This window comes from Mauremys reevesii, linkage group 5 (assembly GCF_016161935.1).
Source record: "Mauremys reevesii isolate NIE-2019 linkage group 5, ASM1616193v1, whole genome shotgun sequence".
NCBI lineage: Eukaryota > Metazoa > Chordata > Testudines > Geoemydidae > Mauremys > Mauremys reevesii.
This window is the reverse complement of record NC_052627.1, coordinates 69172659-69193044: the sequence shown is the minus strand read 5'-3', so window position 1 is coordinate 69193044 and position 20386 is coordinate 69172659. Positions and strand designations below refer to the sequence as shown.

Genomic DNA, 20386 nt, shown 5'->3' with positions numbered 1-20386 from the left:
TCCAACAAACTATATAGGACCTGCCTTTTGAAGGTGAGACTTTGTTTTCGGAAAAGACAGACAAAAAGCTAAACAGCCTGAAGGACTCCAGAGCCACCCTGAGGTCCCTGGGACTCTACATGCCTTCCACTCAGCAGAGACACTTCCGGCCACAGCCAACTCAGAGGTTCGGTCAGCAGAACTACCAAGATGGCTCCAGAAGGTGGAACAGAAGTAGCAGGAGAAGGCCGCATCAACCTTCTGGCCAGAGCTTCGGACAACCGAAGCCATCTTCGGGACCTAAGCCTGCCTTTTGAAGGCGTGGTCAAGGACGGTGTACCACACCTGGAAATGGATCCACTTCGTCTTACCTTCTTGTTCTGACTATTCCCTTTCTACCGTGCATGGTCCCTTATTACCTCAGACCGATGGGTGTTCCGCATGGTAGAGAGGGGATACTCCATCCAATTCTGTGGCCTACCACCTTCCACCCCCCCTTCCCCATCCCTCTTCAGGGACTCTTCTTACTAGCAACTCCTTATCCAGGAGGTGCAGTCGCAGTAGAGAGAGTTTCCTCAGGAGCACAGGGGCGATGGTTTTTACTCCCGGTATTTCCTAATACCGAAAGCCAAAGGCGAACTCAGGCCCATCCTGGACCTGCAGGAACTCAACAAGTTTATAAAGAAACAAGTTCCACATGGTCTCTCTGGCCTCCATCATCCCTCATTGGATCCAGCAGACTGGTATGCCGCCCTCAACTTGTAAGATGCATACTTTAGTATTGCGATCACTCAGCCCAAGAGGAAGTACCTCAGGTTCGTGGTGAACAACACCCACTACCAATTCACAGTCCTCCCATTCGGCCTGTCAGCAGCACCTCAGGTTTTCACCAACTGTATGTCAGTTGTTGCTGCATTTCTGCACAGGCACCAGGTTCAGGTGTTTCCTTACCTTGAAGAATGGCTGATTAATGGCTACTCCAAGACCCAAGTGGAGGCTCAGGTCAAGTTTATCAGAGCCACCTTCGTAAACCTGGGTCTCCTTTTAAACAAAGCAAAGTCCACTCTGTTCCCCATTCAGAGGATAGAGTTTATAGGGTCAGTATTGGACTCGACCTAGGCCAGGGCATACCTGCTGCAAGCCAGGTTTCAGGCCCTGACCGATACCATTCAAGGCCTCAGACAGTTTCCCACCACCACCGCAAGAAACTCCCTGAAGCTTCTGGGCCACATGGTGGCTTGTACCTACGTGGTGCAGCATGCCACTCAGACTTCAACCTCTTCAGTCATGGCTGGCATCAGTGTACCACCAGGCCAGAGACAGCCTGGACAGGATAGTGACCCTACCTCGCTCGGTCCTCAACTCCCTCCTGTGGTGGCTCAACCCTCAGGAGGTATGCTCAGGGATCCCCTTCACCAGTCCGCAGTTGTCCCTGTCTCTAGGGACGGATGCATCAGATGTGGGCTGGGGAAGCACATCAAGGAGACCGCAGGACTCAAGGTCTTTGATCTCAGGCAGATCTGGCTCTCCACATCAACGTCAGAGAACTGAGAGGATGCTTAATGGGACAATGTGTATCAGTCATGATGGACAACACCATTGCAATGTTCTATATCAATAAATGGGGGGTGCACACTCCTCTCCCCTGTGCCAGGAAGCCCTTGTGCTGTGGGACTTCTCTGTATAACATTAAATACACCTGCAGGCGTCGTACCTCCGAGGGGTACAGAATGAGCTGGCAGACCACCTCAGCAGGTCATTTCGTGACCACAAGTGGTCCCTTCACCCAGACGTCACGATTTCAATGTTCCAGATGTGAGGCTTTCCCCAGATAGATCTATTCACCACACAACAGAAAGTTGTTCCTTTCAGAACCATAGCCCGGGCTCCAGGGCGCATGCATTCCTCCTCCACTGGGGAGGTTGTCTCCTACATGCCTTTCACCCATACCACTCGTTCACATGATGCTCCTCAAGATCCAGAGGGAATGAACTCAGGTTATATTGATAGCTCCATCATGGCCCCATCAGCACTGGTACACATCTCTCCTAGACACCGGTTACCCTTCTACTCTTCCCAGACCTTCTGACACAAGATCATGGTCGTCTTCAACATCCGAACCTCAACTCGCTTCACCTCATGGCGTGGAAGCTCCATGGTTGAACCCGATGGAGCTTTCCTGTTCAGACCAAGTTAGACAAGTCCTCCTTGGCAGTAGGAAACCCTCTACGAGAGCCACCTACCTTGCTAAGCGGAAGAGATTTTCAGTCTGGTCGGTGCAGCGCCATTCGTCCCCGACGCTAGCCTCAGTGCTGCTCATTCTGGGCTACCTCCTCCATCTGAAGCAGCAGTGGCTTTCGTTGTCTTCAGTAAGGGTGCACTTAGCCACCATATCAGCCTTCCATCCGGGTGTGTGGGGGCCTCTCGGTGTTTGCTAACCTTATGGTCAACCGATTTTTAAAAGGACTTGACAGACTGTACCCTCATGTCCGACAGCCTGCCCCATCCTGGGACCTCAACCTGGTCCAATATTGAGCGCCATGAAGGCACGACTCCAGAGGGTGCCCAGACAGACCCTATGGTTGCTGCCAGGGAAAAATTGTCTGGGTACTGTGCACGTACCCACCCACCCCTGATTGGAATGGACACGAACAACACATCTCCAAGAACAACAGTTATGAGAAAGTGAGTAAACGTTTTTTCCCTCCAACGCTTTCGCAGACGCTCCGCATATGAATCCTTAAAATAACAAATTGGTCTACTTTGGTAGACATATTGGTCCCACTTAATTAGGTCAGTGGTACATGCACCTTCATGTATCTTTAATTTAAATCTGGAAGGAATTGAAGGTATGTCTATACTAGAAACACTTCCATGGCAAAGCTGCGCCGCTGCAGTGTAGACACTACAGTGACAGAAGGGGTTCTTCAGTCACTGTAGTAAATCTACCTCCCTCAGAAGGCAGTAGCTAGGTAAACGGAAGAATTCTTCTGTCAACCTAGCACTGTCTTCTCTGCAGCTTAGGTCAGTTTAATTGCATTGTCCAGGGTGTGAAATTTTTCACAGCCCTGAGTGATGTAGTTCAGCTGACCTAACTTTGTAGTGTAGAGCAACCCTGGGACACAGAGAGGTTAAGTGACTTTGCCAAGCCTTGCTGCAAGTTTGTGACAGAGTTTGGAATGATATTCAGGAGTTTGTCTCCTAATGAAGTGCTTTAGACCGTGCTGTGTCCCTGTCCACAGGCTTTACTGTGGTAATAAATCTCCTTTTTCCACTCCGCTGCACTTCAAGGCGGGGACTGAGGCACAAGTACCTCACCAATGCTGTACACTGCTGTTTCTCTCAGACTAACGCAGTTCATGCAGGTGCATCATTTTCCTGCTTATTAAAAAAAACACCACAAAACAGAATCCCCAAAATAGTTTTCCTGCTGTTTTAGCAAGGCTCATTTCAGAGAACCATGCTATTTTAAGGGAAGCCATGGTGTACCCTTGTACAAATACAAAGAGAATGTACTTTAATCAGCAGAATTTCATTTTAATTACTTGCCAATATTTTCTATAAAAGTTAAAGCGGAATTTCAGTGGAAGCCTTTGTCCAATTTTTTTATGGGATGGATGGGTTAAGTAAGATTTAGAGTACTATAATTACAAACTCACAGATCCTGCAGTGGTGAAAAAGGCCTGATTTTGAACTCAAATACACGTCACTGCATATCCCAAATTATAATACAGGCAAACTCTTTCATCCAGACACAGTACAGGACAGCAGTAATTTTGTTCTGTGATTAAAGTGGCTCCAGTCATTTTATTCACCACAAAATGACTGGTGTGACATCAACTTCCTGAACATACAAAGCGACCTTAGCTGGCAACAGTTTTCACTAAGGATGTATGAGCAGGTCTGACTATGTAGAAAACTGTTGAGGAATTAGTCAGCTCCTGAGGGGAGTTAATATCCATAGAGGGAGTCAAAAACCCCATTTGAGGACTGATTGGGAGGAAGTTATTCGAGACAGTGGGGCAGTGGTGAGCCATGAAGTGGTGTCAAATTATTAACAGAACCAAGCAGGCGTGGCTCCAGGCACCAGCGCACCAAGCATGTGCCTGGGGCAGCAAGCCGCGGGGGGGCGGCCTGCTGGTCACCGTGAGGGCGGCAGTCAGGCTGCTTTTGGTGGCATGCCTGCGGGAGGTCCACTGGTCCTGCGGTTTTATCAGAATTCGGTGACGGGTACACCGAAGGCGCAGGACCGGCGGACCTCCCGCAGGCGCACCACTGAAAGCAGCCTGACTGGGGCAGCAAAATACATAGAGCTGCCCCTGGAACCAAGATTTTGGCCTCAGTTCATGGGAATTGAAAATAAAGCTTAATAAATTTGTCTGACGTTAACTTATAATAGCAATATCATCTTTGTCCTGTTTTCCTGTGTGGCAAAGTACCTGCTTCTCCTCAGCTGGCTCAGTCCCTTTTTGCCTTGGAGACACAGGCTTGGGCAAAGCAAAGTCCCTCCCAGTCACGCAGGGTCTGGCTGATCCTCCTCTCAGTCAGTCCCTTGCTGTTTTTCTCCCCTTCTGGGGACAGAGTGCAGTGTTCCTTGCTGGAAGAGGGCAGAGTCTTGCTGCACCTACTCACTGGCAGCTTCTCTCACTCCCCCCCTGTTTCCCTGCCAGGGAGGGTTTAAAAAGGTCACCAGCAATTGGGGCCAGCTGAACCTAATTAGTTCCCTGGTAACCCCTGTTCCAGCTGAACCTAATTTCTCCATGGATATCTCTCCTCAATGGATAGGGGAGAGGCCTTTTAACCCCCCCTGGGACTAATTCCTACCCCTCCCTTTGTAGCCATTTGGCCTGGGTTTGCCACACCTGCATGTGAGAACGTGGAACATTTATCTATTTTGATATAAGATTCAGAAAACGGGGGTACAGATAATATTGCCAAAAAATCTGGTACAGTTAGCTTGGAGGTAGACCCATGTTTTATGGCTAATGAAACACAGTAATAAATTGGGCGGTAGAGAGAAAAGATACAAGAGATGTCTCTTTTTTTCTTATGATGCTGACCGTAGAGATTTAGAAAAGATCAGGAATGTCAATATTGCAAATGAAAAGAGGACAGAAAAAACTGTGAAGACAAAAATATTTCACAAATACGAAGTGCCATGAAGACTGTGAAATGGAACAAGCTCTTTTAGGGACATTGAGGGGAAATGTGTGACAGGTTGCATATTTCTGGGAAGTTTAAAACATTTTTCATCATTGACTGATTAAGAGAATGATGAAGACATTCCAGAAACAGAGAAATTTCCCTAAGGGGGTTAGAAAAAAAAAAGAAGGAAAGGAAATGTGACAAAGAAATGGGTTGGGAAGGGAAGCAGGGGACAGTGTTTAAAGGGCAAATTAAGTCAGGTCCCAGGACCAGATTGCTCATATTCCAAAATTCTAATGATAGTAGATAATGAATTAAAACCCATCAGACCCTTCATTCACAACAGAAGAGATATTCACAGGCTGGAAGCAAACTAATATAACAGCCATAATTTAAAAAGGGACCAATGGAGACCCAGGGTACCACAGATCTGTAACTCTGCTTTCAGATTGGGAAAGATTTTAGAGTTATTGAACAGGGACAGGCATTAAGACAACACTTGGAAGGGTTCAAACACATTAAAGTAGACATACTTTTCCAAAGGGGAGATCACGCTTAACAAATGTAATTAATTTCTTCAAGGAATTGACAATGAACTGATGGGGTGAACCAGACATCAAGAAGTCTTAAAAGTTAACAAGTATTTCATAGGCGATTAAATATTTAACTTGAACAGAGCCTGCTATTCGTGCCAAGTAGCTTACAGGTTATCATTTCCCCTAGTGGAAATGTGTCCATAAACAAATGTTTTCTTGTTATGTCTGTGATGCTTCCTAGGAGTACCCAGGGTTGTGAAGTACCTCACTACCACCTGCCCTTAGCGTGAGGAATCCTTGACTGCCTGGTGAGGGTCAGCTCCCCAGCTTCACTGGCCACTAGCAACATAAGCCCACCCCTCTAGGCCTACGCAGGCCCCGCTATCTCTCTACAGATTAGTGAAAGGCACATTCCAACCCCTGAGCCCTCTGAGTGTCTCCTCGGAGTGTCCTGCCCCTGTTGACACTCATGGCTTATCTACACTTAAAAGGTTGTAGATGCTACATAAAAGAACAAGAGAAGCCCTCCTATTGGCATAGATAATTCCACGTCCCCCAAGAGGTGGTAGCTATGTCAAAGCCCACTCCTGACATAACCTTTTTATGCGGGGAGGGATAGCTCAGTGGTTTGAGCATTGGCCTGCTAAACCCAGGGTTGTGAGTTCAATCCTTGAGGGGGCCATTTATGGGTCAGGGGCAAAAATATGTCTGGGGATTGGCCTAGATAACCTCCTGAGATCCATTCCAACCCTGATATTGTATGATTGTAGTGAATGAGAAAAACCCTCCCATCAACATAGCATTGTCTACACCAGGAGTTAGGTTGGTATAACTGTGTTGCTGAGGGGTGTAGACTATAAGTAGTTACAGATTTGCTGCTTCCAAGAAGCAATCCACCCCAGCATACCAGTTACACCTCACATCACAGTCTGTTTAAAACTTAGATACATTTATGGTGAAAACAAATACAAGTTTATTTAACAAGCTATAGAGATTAAAGTGATGACACATAGATGTATTGGAAAAAATGATTACACATAAAATAGAATCATAACACACATTCTAGAACCTAGAGTTACTTACCTAGGTACTTTCTTGTCTTATAGAGCAATGCACACCCAAAGTCTTCCCAGCATTTTACAGCCAGGCTTGGCTGTGATCTTCTGTTCATGGGACAAGTCACACTCTCAGCTTGCTTCCTTGGTGAAAGATCCAGGGTAGGTCTGTCAAGCGATTTAAAAAAATTAATCACGATTAATCGCACTGTTAATAATAGAATACCATTTATTTAAATATTTTTGGATGTTTTTTACGTTTTCAAATATATTCATTTCAATTACAACACAGAATACAGTGCTCACTTTATTTTCGATTACAAGTATTTTCACACGTTGATTTTCTTTTTTGGTGGTTCGGGTTCAGAAGTTTCCTCATCACAGTGTTGTTCTTTTAATACTTTTGAAACCATGCTCCACACCTCATCACTCTGAGATTTTTGGAAGGCACTTCAGATTCTTAAACCTTGGGTTGAGTGCTGTGGCTATCTCAGATTAGTACCTTCATTGCATTTTGTGAGATCTGCAGTGAATGTGTTCTTAAAATGAACAACATGTGGTGGGGTCATCATCCAAGACTGCTATAACATGCAATATATGGTAGAATGTGAGTAAAACAGAGCAGGGCACATACAATTCTCCCCCAAGTTGTTCAATCACAAATTTAATTAATGCATAATTTTTTTAATAAGCATCATCAGCATGGAAGCATGTTCTCCGGAATGGTGGCTGAGCATGAAGGGGCATACGAATGTTTAGCATATGTGGCATGTAAATACCTTGCAATGCCGACTACAAAAGTGCCATGCAAATACCTGTTCTCACTTTCTGGTGACATTGTAAATAAGAAGAGGGCAGCATTATCTCCGGTAAATGTAACAAAAAAAATCTACATTTGTAAATTGCACTTTCACCACACAGAGATTGCACTACAGTACTTGTATGCGGTGACTTGAAAAATACTATTTCTTTTGTTTATCTTTTACAGTGCAAATATATGTAATCAAGAATAATATATACTTTGATTTCAATTACAACACAGAATACAATATATATGAAAATGTAGAAAAAACATCCAAAATATTTAATAAATTTTATTTGGTATTCTATTGTTTAACAGTGTGATTAAAATGGTGAGTAATCGCGATTAATTTTTTTTTATTTAATCGCGTGAATTAACTGTGATTAATCAACAGTCCTAATCCAGGGTTCCTGTTTGCACCACATATATTTCCAAACAATCCATTGTTGTTGTTCAGAAGCAGGACGCCCCCTGTAGGTTGTTTTTTCCTGTATATTCCTTTCTTGTAGATTTTGCAATCTCTTAATCAGCATCTGTCTCAGAATGCAAGTAGGGCCATGCACTGGGGGACACAATACACAATGGCCAGACAGGGAGATAATCTGATTACTGCCTTAAGAACATAATTTTCAATATAGACATAATTCGTTAATATTATCTCTACATACATTTTGCAATTATTATCATGACTAGTGGGCTACTAGCTCTCAGTAAAGACCTCACATGCCACCCTTTAGTGAATTATTATGCATATGTCCAAACCAGAGGATCCCAGTAAAACTCTATGCATCCCTGTATTCTCTGTCAATCGGCCGCAAGAGATTCCTGGGTCACAGTGTCATAAGCCAGGATTTGAACCCAAGTTGACAGAAGTGAAAGGTAATGCATAAACCTGTGGCACTTTTTAGCCAGACTGAATACTTTTCTTTATGAAACTTTCTAGGGTGGATTTAAATCACTAATCAGGAAAACTCAATTTAATCATGGATTTCTACATAAAAGGGCATTCTTGTTGGTTGTTATAACCTTAATACATATTCTTCACAACTTAGAGATAGATGTAGGTTTCATTTTTAGAAGGTACACACTAAACATTTTTAAAGTGATTTATTTTGAAAACTTTTCAGATTAGTTTTACAGCTATATCAGAAAATGAATGATTGTTTGGTTATTTCATTTACCAAAGGTAATTGAAGCAGATATTTATGAAGTCATTGGAAGGTGAACTATGTCCAATTCAATAGGTTAATCATTAATATTTGGAGGATTTTCTTGCCATGCTGTATCAGGAGGAGAACATCACAAGACAGACATTTAAATTGTTTTATTTAACTAAAACAACAACGTTATGTATTCTGGATTTTTTTTCTTCAACAGCAAACATTTAATATTTTAACAAAACAAGCATATGAATTTAGTTAAATATTCAAGTTTTTAAAATCAGGTTTGTTTTTGTTAAAATTGTTTTTAACTAAAATAGTTAAATATTTTAAAAAAATCGACTGTATCAGGCAGGTCAATATGAGAAACTTAAAATATTGGCTTCTGCAGCTAACTCAGTTGTCTTCACCTTCATTTTCCTGTTTGTTCATAATCTGGAAAAGAGAAACAAGCTTTCCTGCTTTTTCAGGTCCCAAACAATTTCTCAATTTGGAATGAATTAGTCAAAAGGAATTAAATATTCTTTCTACACCGGCAGAACAAGCTACTGCTGTTAAAAGTGAGATTATCACTTCAACTGTCTCTGAATCCAAGTGCTTAAGGGACTTCCACCAGTTAACTGGTGTGACTTTGGGTACGTCTACACTACCCGCCGGATCGTTGGGTAGCGATCGATCTATCAGGGATCGATTTCTCGTGTGTAGTGTAGACGCAATAAATCGATCCCCAGTCGCTCTCCCGTCGACTGCTGAACCTTAGCTCGGCGAGAGGTGGAAGCAAAGTCGACGGGGGAGCGGCGGCCATCGATCCCGCACCGCGAGGATGCGAAGTAAGTGATTCTAAGTCAATCTAAGATACGTCGACTTCAGCCACGCTATTCTCGTAGCTGAAGTTGCATATTTCAGATCAATGATTCCCTCCCTCCCCACAGTGTAGACCAGGCCTTTCTTTAAAACATCATCAGCAAATATTTCTTGAATGGTTCGCCCTTAGCTATGAAGTTTATTATAGTTGGGATTATGGAGGGATGATTGCTGGATGTCCATGTCATAGCCAACCAGGGCCGGCTTTAGGAACTGCGGGGCCCAATTCGAATACCCGGCAGTGGTCCGAGTCTTCAGCAGCACTTCAGCGCTGACGGGGTCCTTCACTCACTCTGGCCCCAGTGCCGCCGGAGAACCGGACCGCCACCAGGTATGTAAAATAAAAATTGAAAAGGCGCCTAAGGCGCAGGGCCCTCTTAGGCGTGGGGCCCGATTCTGGGGAATTGGGGGAATCAGCCTAAAGCTGACCCTGTAGCCAATTCCTCTTCAGCAGTTAAGGTTTGACCTTGGTACCGAATATTGAGAATATTTGCAAGAAAATGAGCTGGAGATGGTGCTTATCCTATTCGTTTTTGGGGTTTTTTTAAAGCTTGTAATTTAATTCTGTCATTGCATATTTCTCTTTTCACTCATTCCTTCCAAATTTCAACAGCGTCAGCAATAAAACATCTATTTCCCTGCATTTTGTTCAAGACTACAGAAATAGGCTTCAGCGTACTCAGCATGTGTTCAACATTTCTCTTAAACCCAATGTTGATAACTTTGGCTGTGACAGTGCCATCTATTTTTTTCACAATTTTGTTCAGAAACTGTCATCAGATTAGGCCAGTTCTTGCTATAGTACTCAAAACAAGTATCTGAGGGATAGCCGTGTTAGTCTGGATCTTTAAAACTTGAAGGCTACACTCAGCAAGACCTCAAGACTTCTGGAATATGCTGTTCAAACAGTTTCACTTTTGTTTCTACTGCCTGTCCCTCCCTTCTCACATTTATCTCCAGATTTCGTCTCCTTGTCCAGATCTATTCCGCCCCCAACAATCTTCTATTCATTGAACTTTTTGAAACTTTGCACTTTTAGAGAGAGGTAAGGGATTGACTCTGTGTACACAAATTTGCAGAGGGACGATAGCATTGAGGTCTGTTATTTCTCACCTCATTTATTTATTTAAAAACATTTTTGCTGTTATCTCTGGAGACACAAATCCACAGTTTGAGAACTGCAAAACTAAGTATCTCTGATGGTATCTTCTAGACTGAGCACTGAGACTCATTGGGTAGATAGAAAGATTAACCTAAATAATCTATACAGAAGATTATTGGGGGGGAGGGTTAGCTCAGTGGTTTGAGCATTGACCTGCTAAACCCAGGGTTGTGAGTTTAATCCTTGAGGGGGCCACTTGGGGATCTGGGGCAAAAAAAATTGGTCCTGCTAGTGAAGGCAGGGGGCTGGACTCAATGACCTTTCAAGGTCCCTTCCAGTTCTAGGAGATTGGTATATCTCCAATTATAAGCCCTTGGAACCAGATAAGATTGGGTCTCTAATCCATGAACTATTGGAACTCATTTACAAAACTTTTCCTACACATAATATGAATATATTGTCTCATACCATAGAATTAGAATTTATAATCCCTATTCCATGATGAGATATCTTTGAGCTATAATGTATCTTAATTAAAACTATCTTTAGATAGGCTTTTTCCTCAAAAAGCATTTTATCAAAAAAAATCCAATTTAAATTTTAAAAAATCCTATTTTTTTTATTTTTAAAGTATTGATTTTTATCCACCCTGAAACTTTCTCTTAGCTGCACCTGGTAATCTTGCTCCGGTTAAAACTTCATTAGCGTTTCTATTTTAAGCCTGTTTTGCCAGCGGGTTATAACTTAACAACGAAAATGTGCTCCAGTTACAAATATGGCATGTATGGTCGCATCCAAAGCAATTGTTTTTCCAAACTGAACCACAAAATTGGTTTGGCAAATTTTATATAATCCAAGTACTAATCCAATAAATCTGCATTGTTCTAACGGAACCATTTTGGGTTACTATAACTCAAAGATAGCTTTGATTTATTAAATCAGTATATAAATAAAATGTGACAAGTGATTAATTTCTAATATGATCTTTACCACATATAAGTTTTTATTTAAAGCAGTAAAACTTTGCCAAAAGACTTTAAAAAATTTCTACTGTGCTGGTACATGTCCCTAAATATTTTGACTGTATCCATATATTTCATTTATATATAATAAAGCTCCTTCAGTAGTCTTTCTTTTTAGTTTAGCTTTTTTTAAAAAAGAATAAAATATACTCAAACAAATAGCATAGAGGTAACATGAGTCTCTCTCTTTCAGTGATGTAGCATATAGTGTATTGCTTGTCAAATTAGTCCTTATGCTGTGGCTGTTAAACATAACAAGGTGGGTTGTTGCAGGCATTTCATCTTTACTCTGAATATTTTGGCATTTTCTGTTTGTCAGACCTTTAACATATTATTGTATTTCTGTTTAATAGTCTTTGTGGTTGCAAATTCTATTTATTTTTGCTGGAAATTCCAGATTACTTTTTGCCAAACATATGGCCTAATAGTGCACTTAGCTATTTTTAAACTGGAAGATTGAGAGTTCTGCATTCAGTGATGGGCTATAGTTGTATCTGACTTTAACATGAAGACATGAATTGTATAGATAGGGTTGGGGTACAAAATTGTCCTGTGAAACTGACAGAGATTAGAAGCACAGCTGTCTGCAAAGTTGTAACAGATCTAAATTGTAGGCCTTTTTGAACCTGAACTACTGTAAGGGTATGTCTACACTGCATACTTCTTTCAGCAGTGTGTAGTGTACATACACACATAGTCCCCTTTGAGACAGGTATAAATAACAATGTAGACCACAAGGCACAGCTTAGGCAAGTAGAGTAAGAAGGGTGTGGGTAAGTACCTGATAACATACCCTACATGATTCGCCACTTGCCCTTGTCTACACTGCTGTTTTTAGCAGTGGAGTGTCCTGCTGCCTCCCCGCTACCCTGCGGGAGCCCTCCCCTGCTGTCTGCTCTCTGCCAGAGTCTTTCACTGACTTAAGTAGCTATACTCCGCAGTGTGGATGCACCCTGACTTTCACTGCAGCATGTAGCTACAAGTATGCTTAGGGTGGCCATACGTCTAGCCCTAGCCACGGGTGGCATGGAGCCTGGGGGCGGGCAGCCCCAGCTGCAGGCAACACAGAGCTCGGATGCTCAGCCCCAGGGGAGGGGGGGTGTCCCATTTTTATTGTAGGAAATATGGTCACCTTACATATGTTACATGCCGCTATCAGTGATGTGTAGTATAGACATAGCCCAAGATGACTGAATGGTCCTATATGTGCTTAAAACAGATTTGGGGAAAAGTGAGTTTTAGGAAATGTTTTTAATTTGGTATGTAACTTGTGAGTGTAAGAGTATTATTTTTATATTACAGTGAGATAATTAGAGCTTTTTCTTATGGTATTTGAAGAAAACGTTTACCTTCAACAGTCCAGATGCCAGAGGAAAATGCTGATCTACACGTTATGTACAGTAATTATTTATTATTTGTGTTACAGTAGCCCCAAAACATGCTAGGCACTGTCTAAACAAATAAGGTAGCATGCTTCTTACTCTGAAGATCTTATAATCTAGAAAGACTATACAAATAATAAACATGCAAGCAAATACGTCTTGTTAGTTACTCTTTTAAAATATGTCATCACATAATCATGCAATTGGGAAATGAAGTACAGTTACTGCTGTGCAATCCTTAAGTCTGATTATTGTTAAGTAACTGTAGCTGGAAGAAGACAGCACATATATATCCAAAAATGTGTTTACATTTGTTTCCCATTGCCTGTCATAACCCTTTTATATATTTTTACAGGGATCTAATGAAAGACCACAAGAGGTATTTTATGTACATTTGACTTGGATTCCTTATTTTAACATTCTGTTATTTTCTGTCCAGGATACATTTATTTTTCAGTTCTTATGAGCTCTGTAACTAGTTCCAGGAAGCTTCCTGTTCTGATAAGTTGTAACATGTATAGGAACTTTTTTGTAAATAGTACAACATTTTGTAAAAATCCTAAACTAAAATGCCTTTTTATTGTACAGATACAGGGTTGTGGTCTCCTATCCTCCTCAGAGTGAAGCAGAACTTGAACTTAAGGAAGGGGACATTGTTTTTGTACACAAAAAACGTGAGGATGGCTGGTTCAAAGGTACACTGCAACGAAATGGAAAAACTGGCCTTTTCCCTGGCAGCTTTGTAGAAAACATCTGAGAAGATCCTTTTCAACAGATGCAAATCACACTACACAATAAAATAGCACAAATATATTAGCAGAAACAGTGCAGTCATGGAAGACTTTCAAATGACTGTAATATAAACAAAATTATATATACTTCTCCAGTGTTCTGTAGCACAATTGCAAGCAAACAAAGATGATGAAGGCATCTGCTATTTTTATCACTTTGGATTCTTAAGTGTAATGTGTGCCTTGTACTGTCTCATTTATTATACAGGGGAACTCTTTTTCCTTCAAAAAATGTTACACAAATGAACAATTGTTTACAAGGCTGTAACTAATTTATTCTTTCTTTAAAACTTGAATTTTGTGTAATAACTAAATTCTTGTGATTATGATTTTAACAAATTATTAATTTATGAAATGGTAGCTAAGGGGAAGCTGGATTCTCTCCTTATGAGCGAGTGATTATCTTTGACATAGAGCCTCCCATTTTTCCTCCTGACTTTTTTCCCCACTGTGTATGACAGTGGAATTAGTCTTTGTTTTATGGGTTAATGTTGAGTTGTGGTGTCAAACTGAAATTGCAAACTGGGAAAAAAATGGAATTGTGTGAGTTTTTACTTAGGACAGAATATATCAGTTGTTCTTGAGTCTAATTCTATTCCGTAATAACTGCCCAAGCAGTGTAACATTTCTGGAAGGCAAAGGCATAACAGGGCAACTGAATAAACCTCAACAGTCTGAAGGATGGGAAGGAAGAAATTAAGAGGATGCCAATAAGAAATTCCCTGTAGCTTCTGTCTGTTCAAGAATTTGGATAGCTGAAGAAAGTTTAACTTTGCATATTTGGCTAGTTCTTTGGGCATTTAGTACTCTCAGGCTGTAACTGAGATAAAACGAATGTTAAAGCACAACAGTAGAACAAATTATATTTGGGAAACACTTGTAGTTTGATAACAGTGACTTATTTCCTAGGGTTGTAAAATTCAAGTTGTATTCAATGTCTAAAAATGCCTAAGAAATGTAATTTGCTTTGGTTTTTTCCCCCCAAAGTGATCTGCATGGCCAGGAGACATTTTAAAATGTTTGAGCAATAGTGATGGTAAGTGATGCACTTGTGTTAAAGTAAAAGGCTGTAAAGAGACACTGTGAAAACTTTGCTAAATTTTTAACTGTTGCTACTTTGATACGTTCTGACTTTTTCATTGTCTTGCATGTATTACTGAAGTCTCACAGTAATGTAAACTGTGCATGATTTGTATTTTTAATTCCAATTTCCTGTTGTGGGTTATTTTGCTCTGGAATTTGCCCATTGCAGGGGATATTAAGAAAACCAGAATTCTGTTGTAGTCCAAAATCCACTGACCAAGACTAGTGAGTGGCTCACTCTCAACACAGTAGGTGTTCAGTGTTTGAGTCAATAATAAAACATTTTTACATCACTCCAGGGTGATAGGTATAAAGAAGAAACCCTGCAAGGAGAACCCTACTTTTACTCTTTGCGGGTTTTGTGAGAGGTTTGATGCTGGTGAACCCACAGCATATAGCTGGGACAGCATCCAGCCGAGCTTGTCTTTTTTACTGTTGCTTTATTATAATGGTTTCATTGCTCTCACTTGCAAGGTACTAAGCACCATCAATTCCCATAAAAGTCAATGGAAGTTGAGGATGTTCAGCATCTCACAAAGTGGGACCAGCAGTGTGATGTAATGTTGTGCAGCACACAGAAAGAGGAATATACTAGCTGGTGATGAATTAAATCATTGGCATAACTTTGGATTAAAATGCAACTGAAATTTTAATTTTATGAATTACAAATGGAAGAATAATAAACATTAACCATAAGGATTTCCTGTAATATCAGGTAGTGTCATGATGGTCTTAAAAATGAATATCTATAAATATATATAGCTGGAAATGACAACATTCGTAAGCTAACCATATGTATGAAACACTGTACAATCCAATTCTTGTGCTTTTTAAATATTTTTAAATAATTTACTTGAATATTCATGTAATATATTAAGGTTTTGTGAAATGAACTTTAGTTAGGAAGAAGCTATCATCAGCTTTCATCAGTATAAATTGACACTAATGTGTCAAAATATTCTTATTTTGGGAAATTAGTGCATTTTATATTAAAAAAAGACTACTAAAGGTTAAAAAAAACTTTTCTTTTTCAAGCGCTCTACTCTCCATACTTTGTGACTAAAGTACCTCTATTCATAAGGTTTCAAGGTGTAAAGTCAGTTAAAATATCAGCTGTTAATAGTTGTGTTAGATTAAATACATTTTCTATTGACTTTTTAAAGACACTAAATTAATGTTTTGTAACAAGGGCTTGTTACACAGCAGTGCAACAATGATTAAAAATGCAGTTTATCATGCCTTTCTTGTGATCTTTGTAGGGTTGGTTTTTGTTTTTCGGGATTAAGTCAGCGTAAAAACTGACAAACTCTGTGCATTTGTTTTGTGTAATTCCATAAACAATTTTTGTAAAATATTTTGTGTCTATCATTGTGGCCCAGGAAATGTTAAGTATTGATTTACTGTGTTAAGCTCCTATTCCTAATAAATATTTTCTTAGCAAACAGCTTAAGCAGAAAGTGTATGCTAAAATTAAATAGAAATTACGTATAACAAGTTTACAAATAAAACTAACAAAACTTAATTTCATAATTCACAGGTGGATATGTGTGTTTATAAAGAAAAAAAATATTCATATACCATAAGATGCATTTCAAGGGGAAGTTCAGAAAAATATAATGTAGTAGCAGCAGAGAGGACTAGATGACCTGATTGATCTTTTCCATATCGATGATTCTGTGAATAATCTCACCACAAAAAGATTTCCATGCCAAGCTGAACATGTCTAATTACATCAGTTTAAGACTGGCAGAGTATCATCAGGTACATATGAATAGTAAAGTGTTTCCCTGGAAGGATATGTGTCTGGTATATTTGGATAGTCATTTTCAGATTACAACAGCAGGAATTCTTTTGGACTTTATTGCAAAATTCAGTGTCTAAAACCACAAGAAAAGAGGAAGTTAACATTGTTTTGTGTATGTGTGAATGAGGGAGGTCAGACCAGCGCATCTCTCTCCATTTTTAGAAGCATTTGAAGAAATTATGTACCCAAATCATACTGAAAAATAATGTGATTTGTCTGCTTTGTTATGAATTTATCACCACAATGTTATTACAGAGAAGTGAATGTTGTTTACAGTCAGGGCAATATTAATCACTGGTGTAAGTAGGTGCAACTCAATGAAATCAATGCACACTCTTCATCAGTAGTCTGTTCAGCTCTGAGTGTCTTAATCTGACTGTATGCATGCACTTTCTAATTTGGTCTGTAAATATCCCTCCATGCAACATGACAAATGTTTACCTTGCATGCTGTTCTGCCCTTTGGACATTGAAAATGTACAGATAATTACAAACATGGGATGGAATTTCAACCCATATTTAATAGTTACTGCTAATTCTGTTTACATGACTCAATAGCCATACAGATCTTAAAATGTAGTATATGCTTTAGGCCAGTGGGGAGGGACTGTTTTATATTCAGGGGAGAGGGGAAAGGAGTATGTTTTAATGTAAAAGGGACTGTCTATGGCAAGAGACTGGTTGAGAAAAGGGAGAGAGGGAATGAGTAGAGAAGAGGGAAGAGAGGCAAGATGGAATCGTGTTGAGACAAATGAGAAGGAGCTAGAAGAGAACAATAGCCATACAGATCTTAAAATGTAGTATATGCTTTAGGCCAGTGGGGAGGGACTGTTTTATATTCAGGGGAGAGGGGAAAGGAGTATGTTTTAATGTAAAAGGGACTGTCTATGGCAAGAGACTGGTTGAGAAAAGGGAGAGAGGGAATGAGTAGAGAAGAGGGAAGAGAGGCAAGATGGAATCGTGTTGAGACAAATGAGAAGGAGCTAGAAGAGAACATGAGATGGGGACCCCAGTTTTAGGGATGGCTTGAAGGATGAGAGGGTAAAGGGAAGGGCATATGATATGCATTTTATGGTATGCATTTCCTTGAACAAAATGCAATACAAACCCCCTGTCTGGCTGTAGTGTAGCACTAAGCTTTACCATGAGATGTCTACTCTCAATGCCACAGTTAAACAATATGCCTGCACTACCTTTGACTGCAGCAATAACTGTATCATAATCTACAATGGTCTGATGCTTTGTATAAGCATTTTTTGTTTTCCTTCTCTTTTATGCAGAGTAATCTCAGGTTGGCCAAATTGCCTTGCCCAATATCAAACAGTTCACTTTGACTTCACTCATGATGAGTGCTCCTTTTTACCTTTGAGGGTTTCAGAGTGCTGTTCTGAGATATTTAGATATTGCTTCCCATTTAAGTACTGTACCATGATCCAGATGGATCATACATACAGCACAGTCTTCCTGTTTGATTTTTTTGCATTGCAACCAAATTGAGATATTGTCTTTTTTTTCCTTATAAATTGCTTAGTCTTAGAAAAAACAAGTTATTTTCTTCCCCTTCTCCCAGGTGCATTTGATAAATTACTGTGGATCCCCACCATATTTGCATAATTTGAACACGAGAGGCACATTATACCACGTTAGTTCAAGCAATAAATAAACCAAACTAATTGGGGCATGCAATAAGTGGGCACAGACTAGGGTTTGTGTTTGACTTGTGTGTTGTAATCAACTCCAGCCCACGGCCTCTATTTTTTTAATAAAGAAAAAAGTCCTGCTTAATTTATATCACCAAAAAGAATATGGAATTAGGCTTTACAGTGGATGTACAATACATGTTAAGTTTTTCTTTTCTTGCAGCTGAAGCAAAAGCAAGCCCTTGCTGTGAAATATTGCATTAGGAACACATCTGGCTCATTAGTGCTTAATAAATTTCTAACGTCATTTTTTGTGCAGATAAAAATTCAAGCCTTAAAATTATTTCTTTTATACATGGCATTTAAGGATGTCATGCGAGGGTGAAACTTAACATAACTATCCTAGTAGAACAGACCAAGTTTTACAGATGAATTTAGTTTTCTTATATTCAATGATCTCCCTAAAGTCAGGAAAGTCAGAAATAAGGTAGCTGCTCTAACTTTCTTTCATAGTCATGGTAATGCAGCACTTGATTAAGAGAAGATCACATGCTGTTTGGAGAACTTCCTGTACTACTTCGACACATGTCAGATTGAGGATGAAAATCTCAGCACTGGTTTTCCAGCTTTTGTGGTTAGTTTAACCTTTTATGTTACTTGTGAATGTGATTTTTTTTATGGTTAATTTCCTGTCAACTTTCATGGGGATTTTAAAATAGGTGACTATAGTGGTTATTTATGGCATAGTCATGGGCTATGGATGATGGACTCTCTATCTTTGGACTCAACCTACATAAATAACACTCACAACTGTTCCTCATACACTGCTACCCTGCTATAACATGACCCGATATAACATGGGTTTGCATATAGCGCGGTAGCAGCGGGGCTCCAGCTGGGCTGGCGATTTAAAGGGCCCAGGCTCCCCGCAGCGGCTGGAGCCCAGGGCTCTTTAAATTACCGCTGGAGCCCTGTTGCAGCTACCCGGGGGCTGCAGCAGCAGGGCTCCACCTGCAATTTAAAGGGCCTGGGGCTCCCCGCGGCCGGAGCCCTGGGCTCTTTAAATCACCGCTGCAGCCCTGCCACCGCTACCCCGATATAACGGCGTTTCACTTATAACTCGGTAGGGATTTTTGGCTCCCCATGACTGCGTTATATTGGGGTAGCGGTGTACATAGAGGAACTTTTCTTCTCTATCTGCTGCAGGATTCCATAGCCACCTAGGAGCCACATTTCCAAATTTTGCCAAACCCAATGTGTTCCAAGGTCACATAAGAGTACTCTTTTCTCACCAGGTGACCTCATCTGTTCTTATAGTTCATTAGTACCTCTCTGTTGATGAGTCTCAAATCTACCTCTCCATCTGCTCACATCTCTTCTTTATTACTTTTATTTATTGGATATATTTCTAAAAACAACCTCTGAAAAGTAGAATCAAAGGTTCTTCCCAGCCGGTTCATTGCATATGGGAATTCACAGATGATGGCATAGAAGTCTGGGAGTCCACTTACATAAGATCTTCCTTCAGCATCATTCCTCTTGCTACAGCATTAACATCCATGGACTTTAGTAGTGTGAGTGGCTCAGAAGCCCATAAATGCTTTCTGAGACTGGAGCTTAGTAAACATTAACAAAAATCTCATTAGCCACCTTGAGCTGTATAAATACTTTGTAAAAATGTTTTGTCTTGGTCCAGCCTTCAAAATCATTAAATCATCAAACTATGCTAACAAACTGCAATAATATTAACTCTGAGACTTGACTGTTCACTGGGATTGAGAGTGAGATGACCAGCCTGCACCTCTTCCTTTACACCACCGCTGTCAGACTGTAAAAAAAAAAAAAGTCTAAGAAAAGTCTGTTGAACTATGATTAAGCATGGATGCACCTCAAATGCTTTAAACTGGGTTTGACTGGTCTGCATGAGCTGGTAGAGCAATGGCAGCATACACAGGGACAGTTCAGGTTTCCCTGCCCTATTCCACTACTGTGTGTCATCTTTAAACTAGAGGAACCGCTAAG

At 40.5% G+C, this 20386-nt stretch overlaps 1 protein-coding gene across 6 annotated transcripts in view; it reads left to right on the top strand.

The window, feature by feature from the left end:
* Positions 1-18927, top strand: part of SH3RF1 (SH3 domain containing ring finger 1) — a 163062-nt gene extending 144135 nt beyond the window's left edge. For 4 of the 6 annotated variants that reach the window (XM_039541565.1, XM_039541567.1, XM_039541563.1 and 1 more), the window contains one exon: positions 13636-16393. In XM_039541565.1, coding sequence (XP_039397499.1) covers positions 13636-13804 — 169 coding nt within the window. In that variant the 3' untranslated portion in view covers positions 13805-16393. Of the gene's footprint in view, positions 1-13635; positions 16394-16458; positions 16683-18877 lie in introns of those variants that run through there. The other 2 variants (XR_005599389.1, XM_039541566.1) reach the window with 2 other exon arrangements.
* Positions 18928-20386: the final 1459 nt, after the last annotated feature.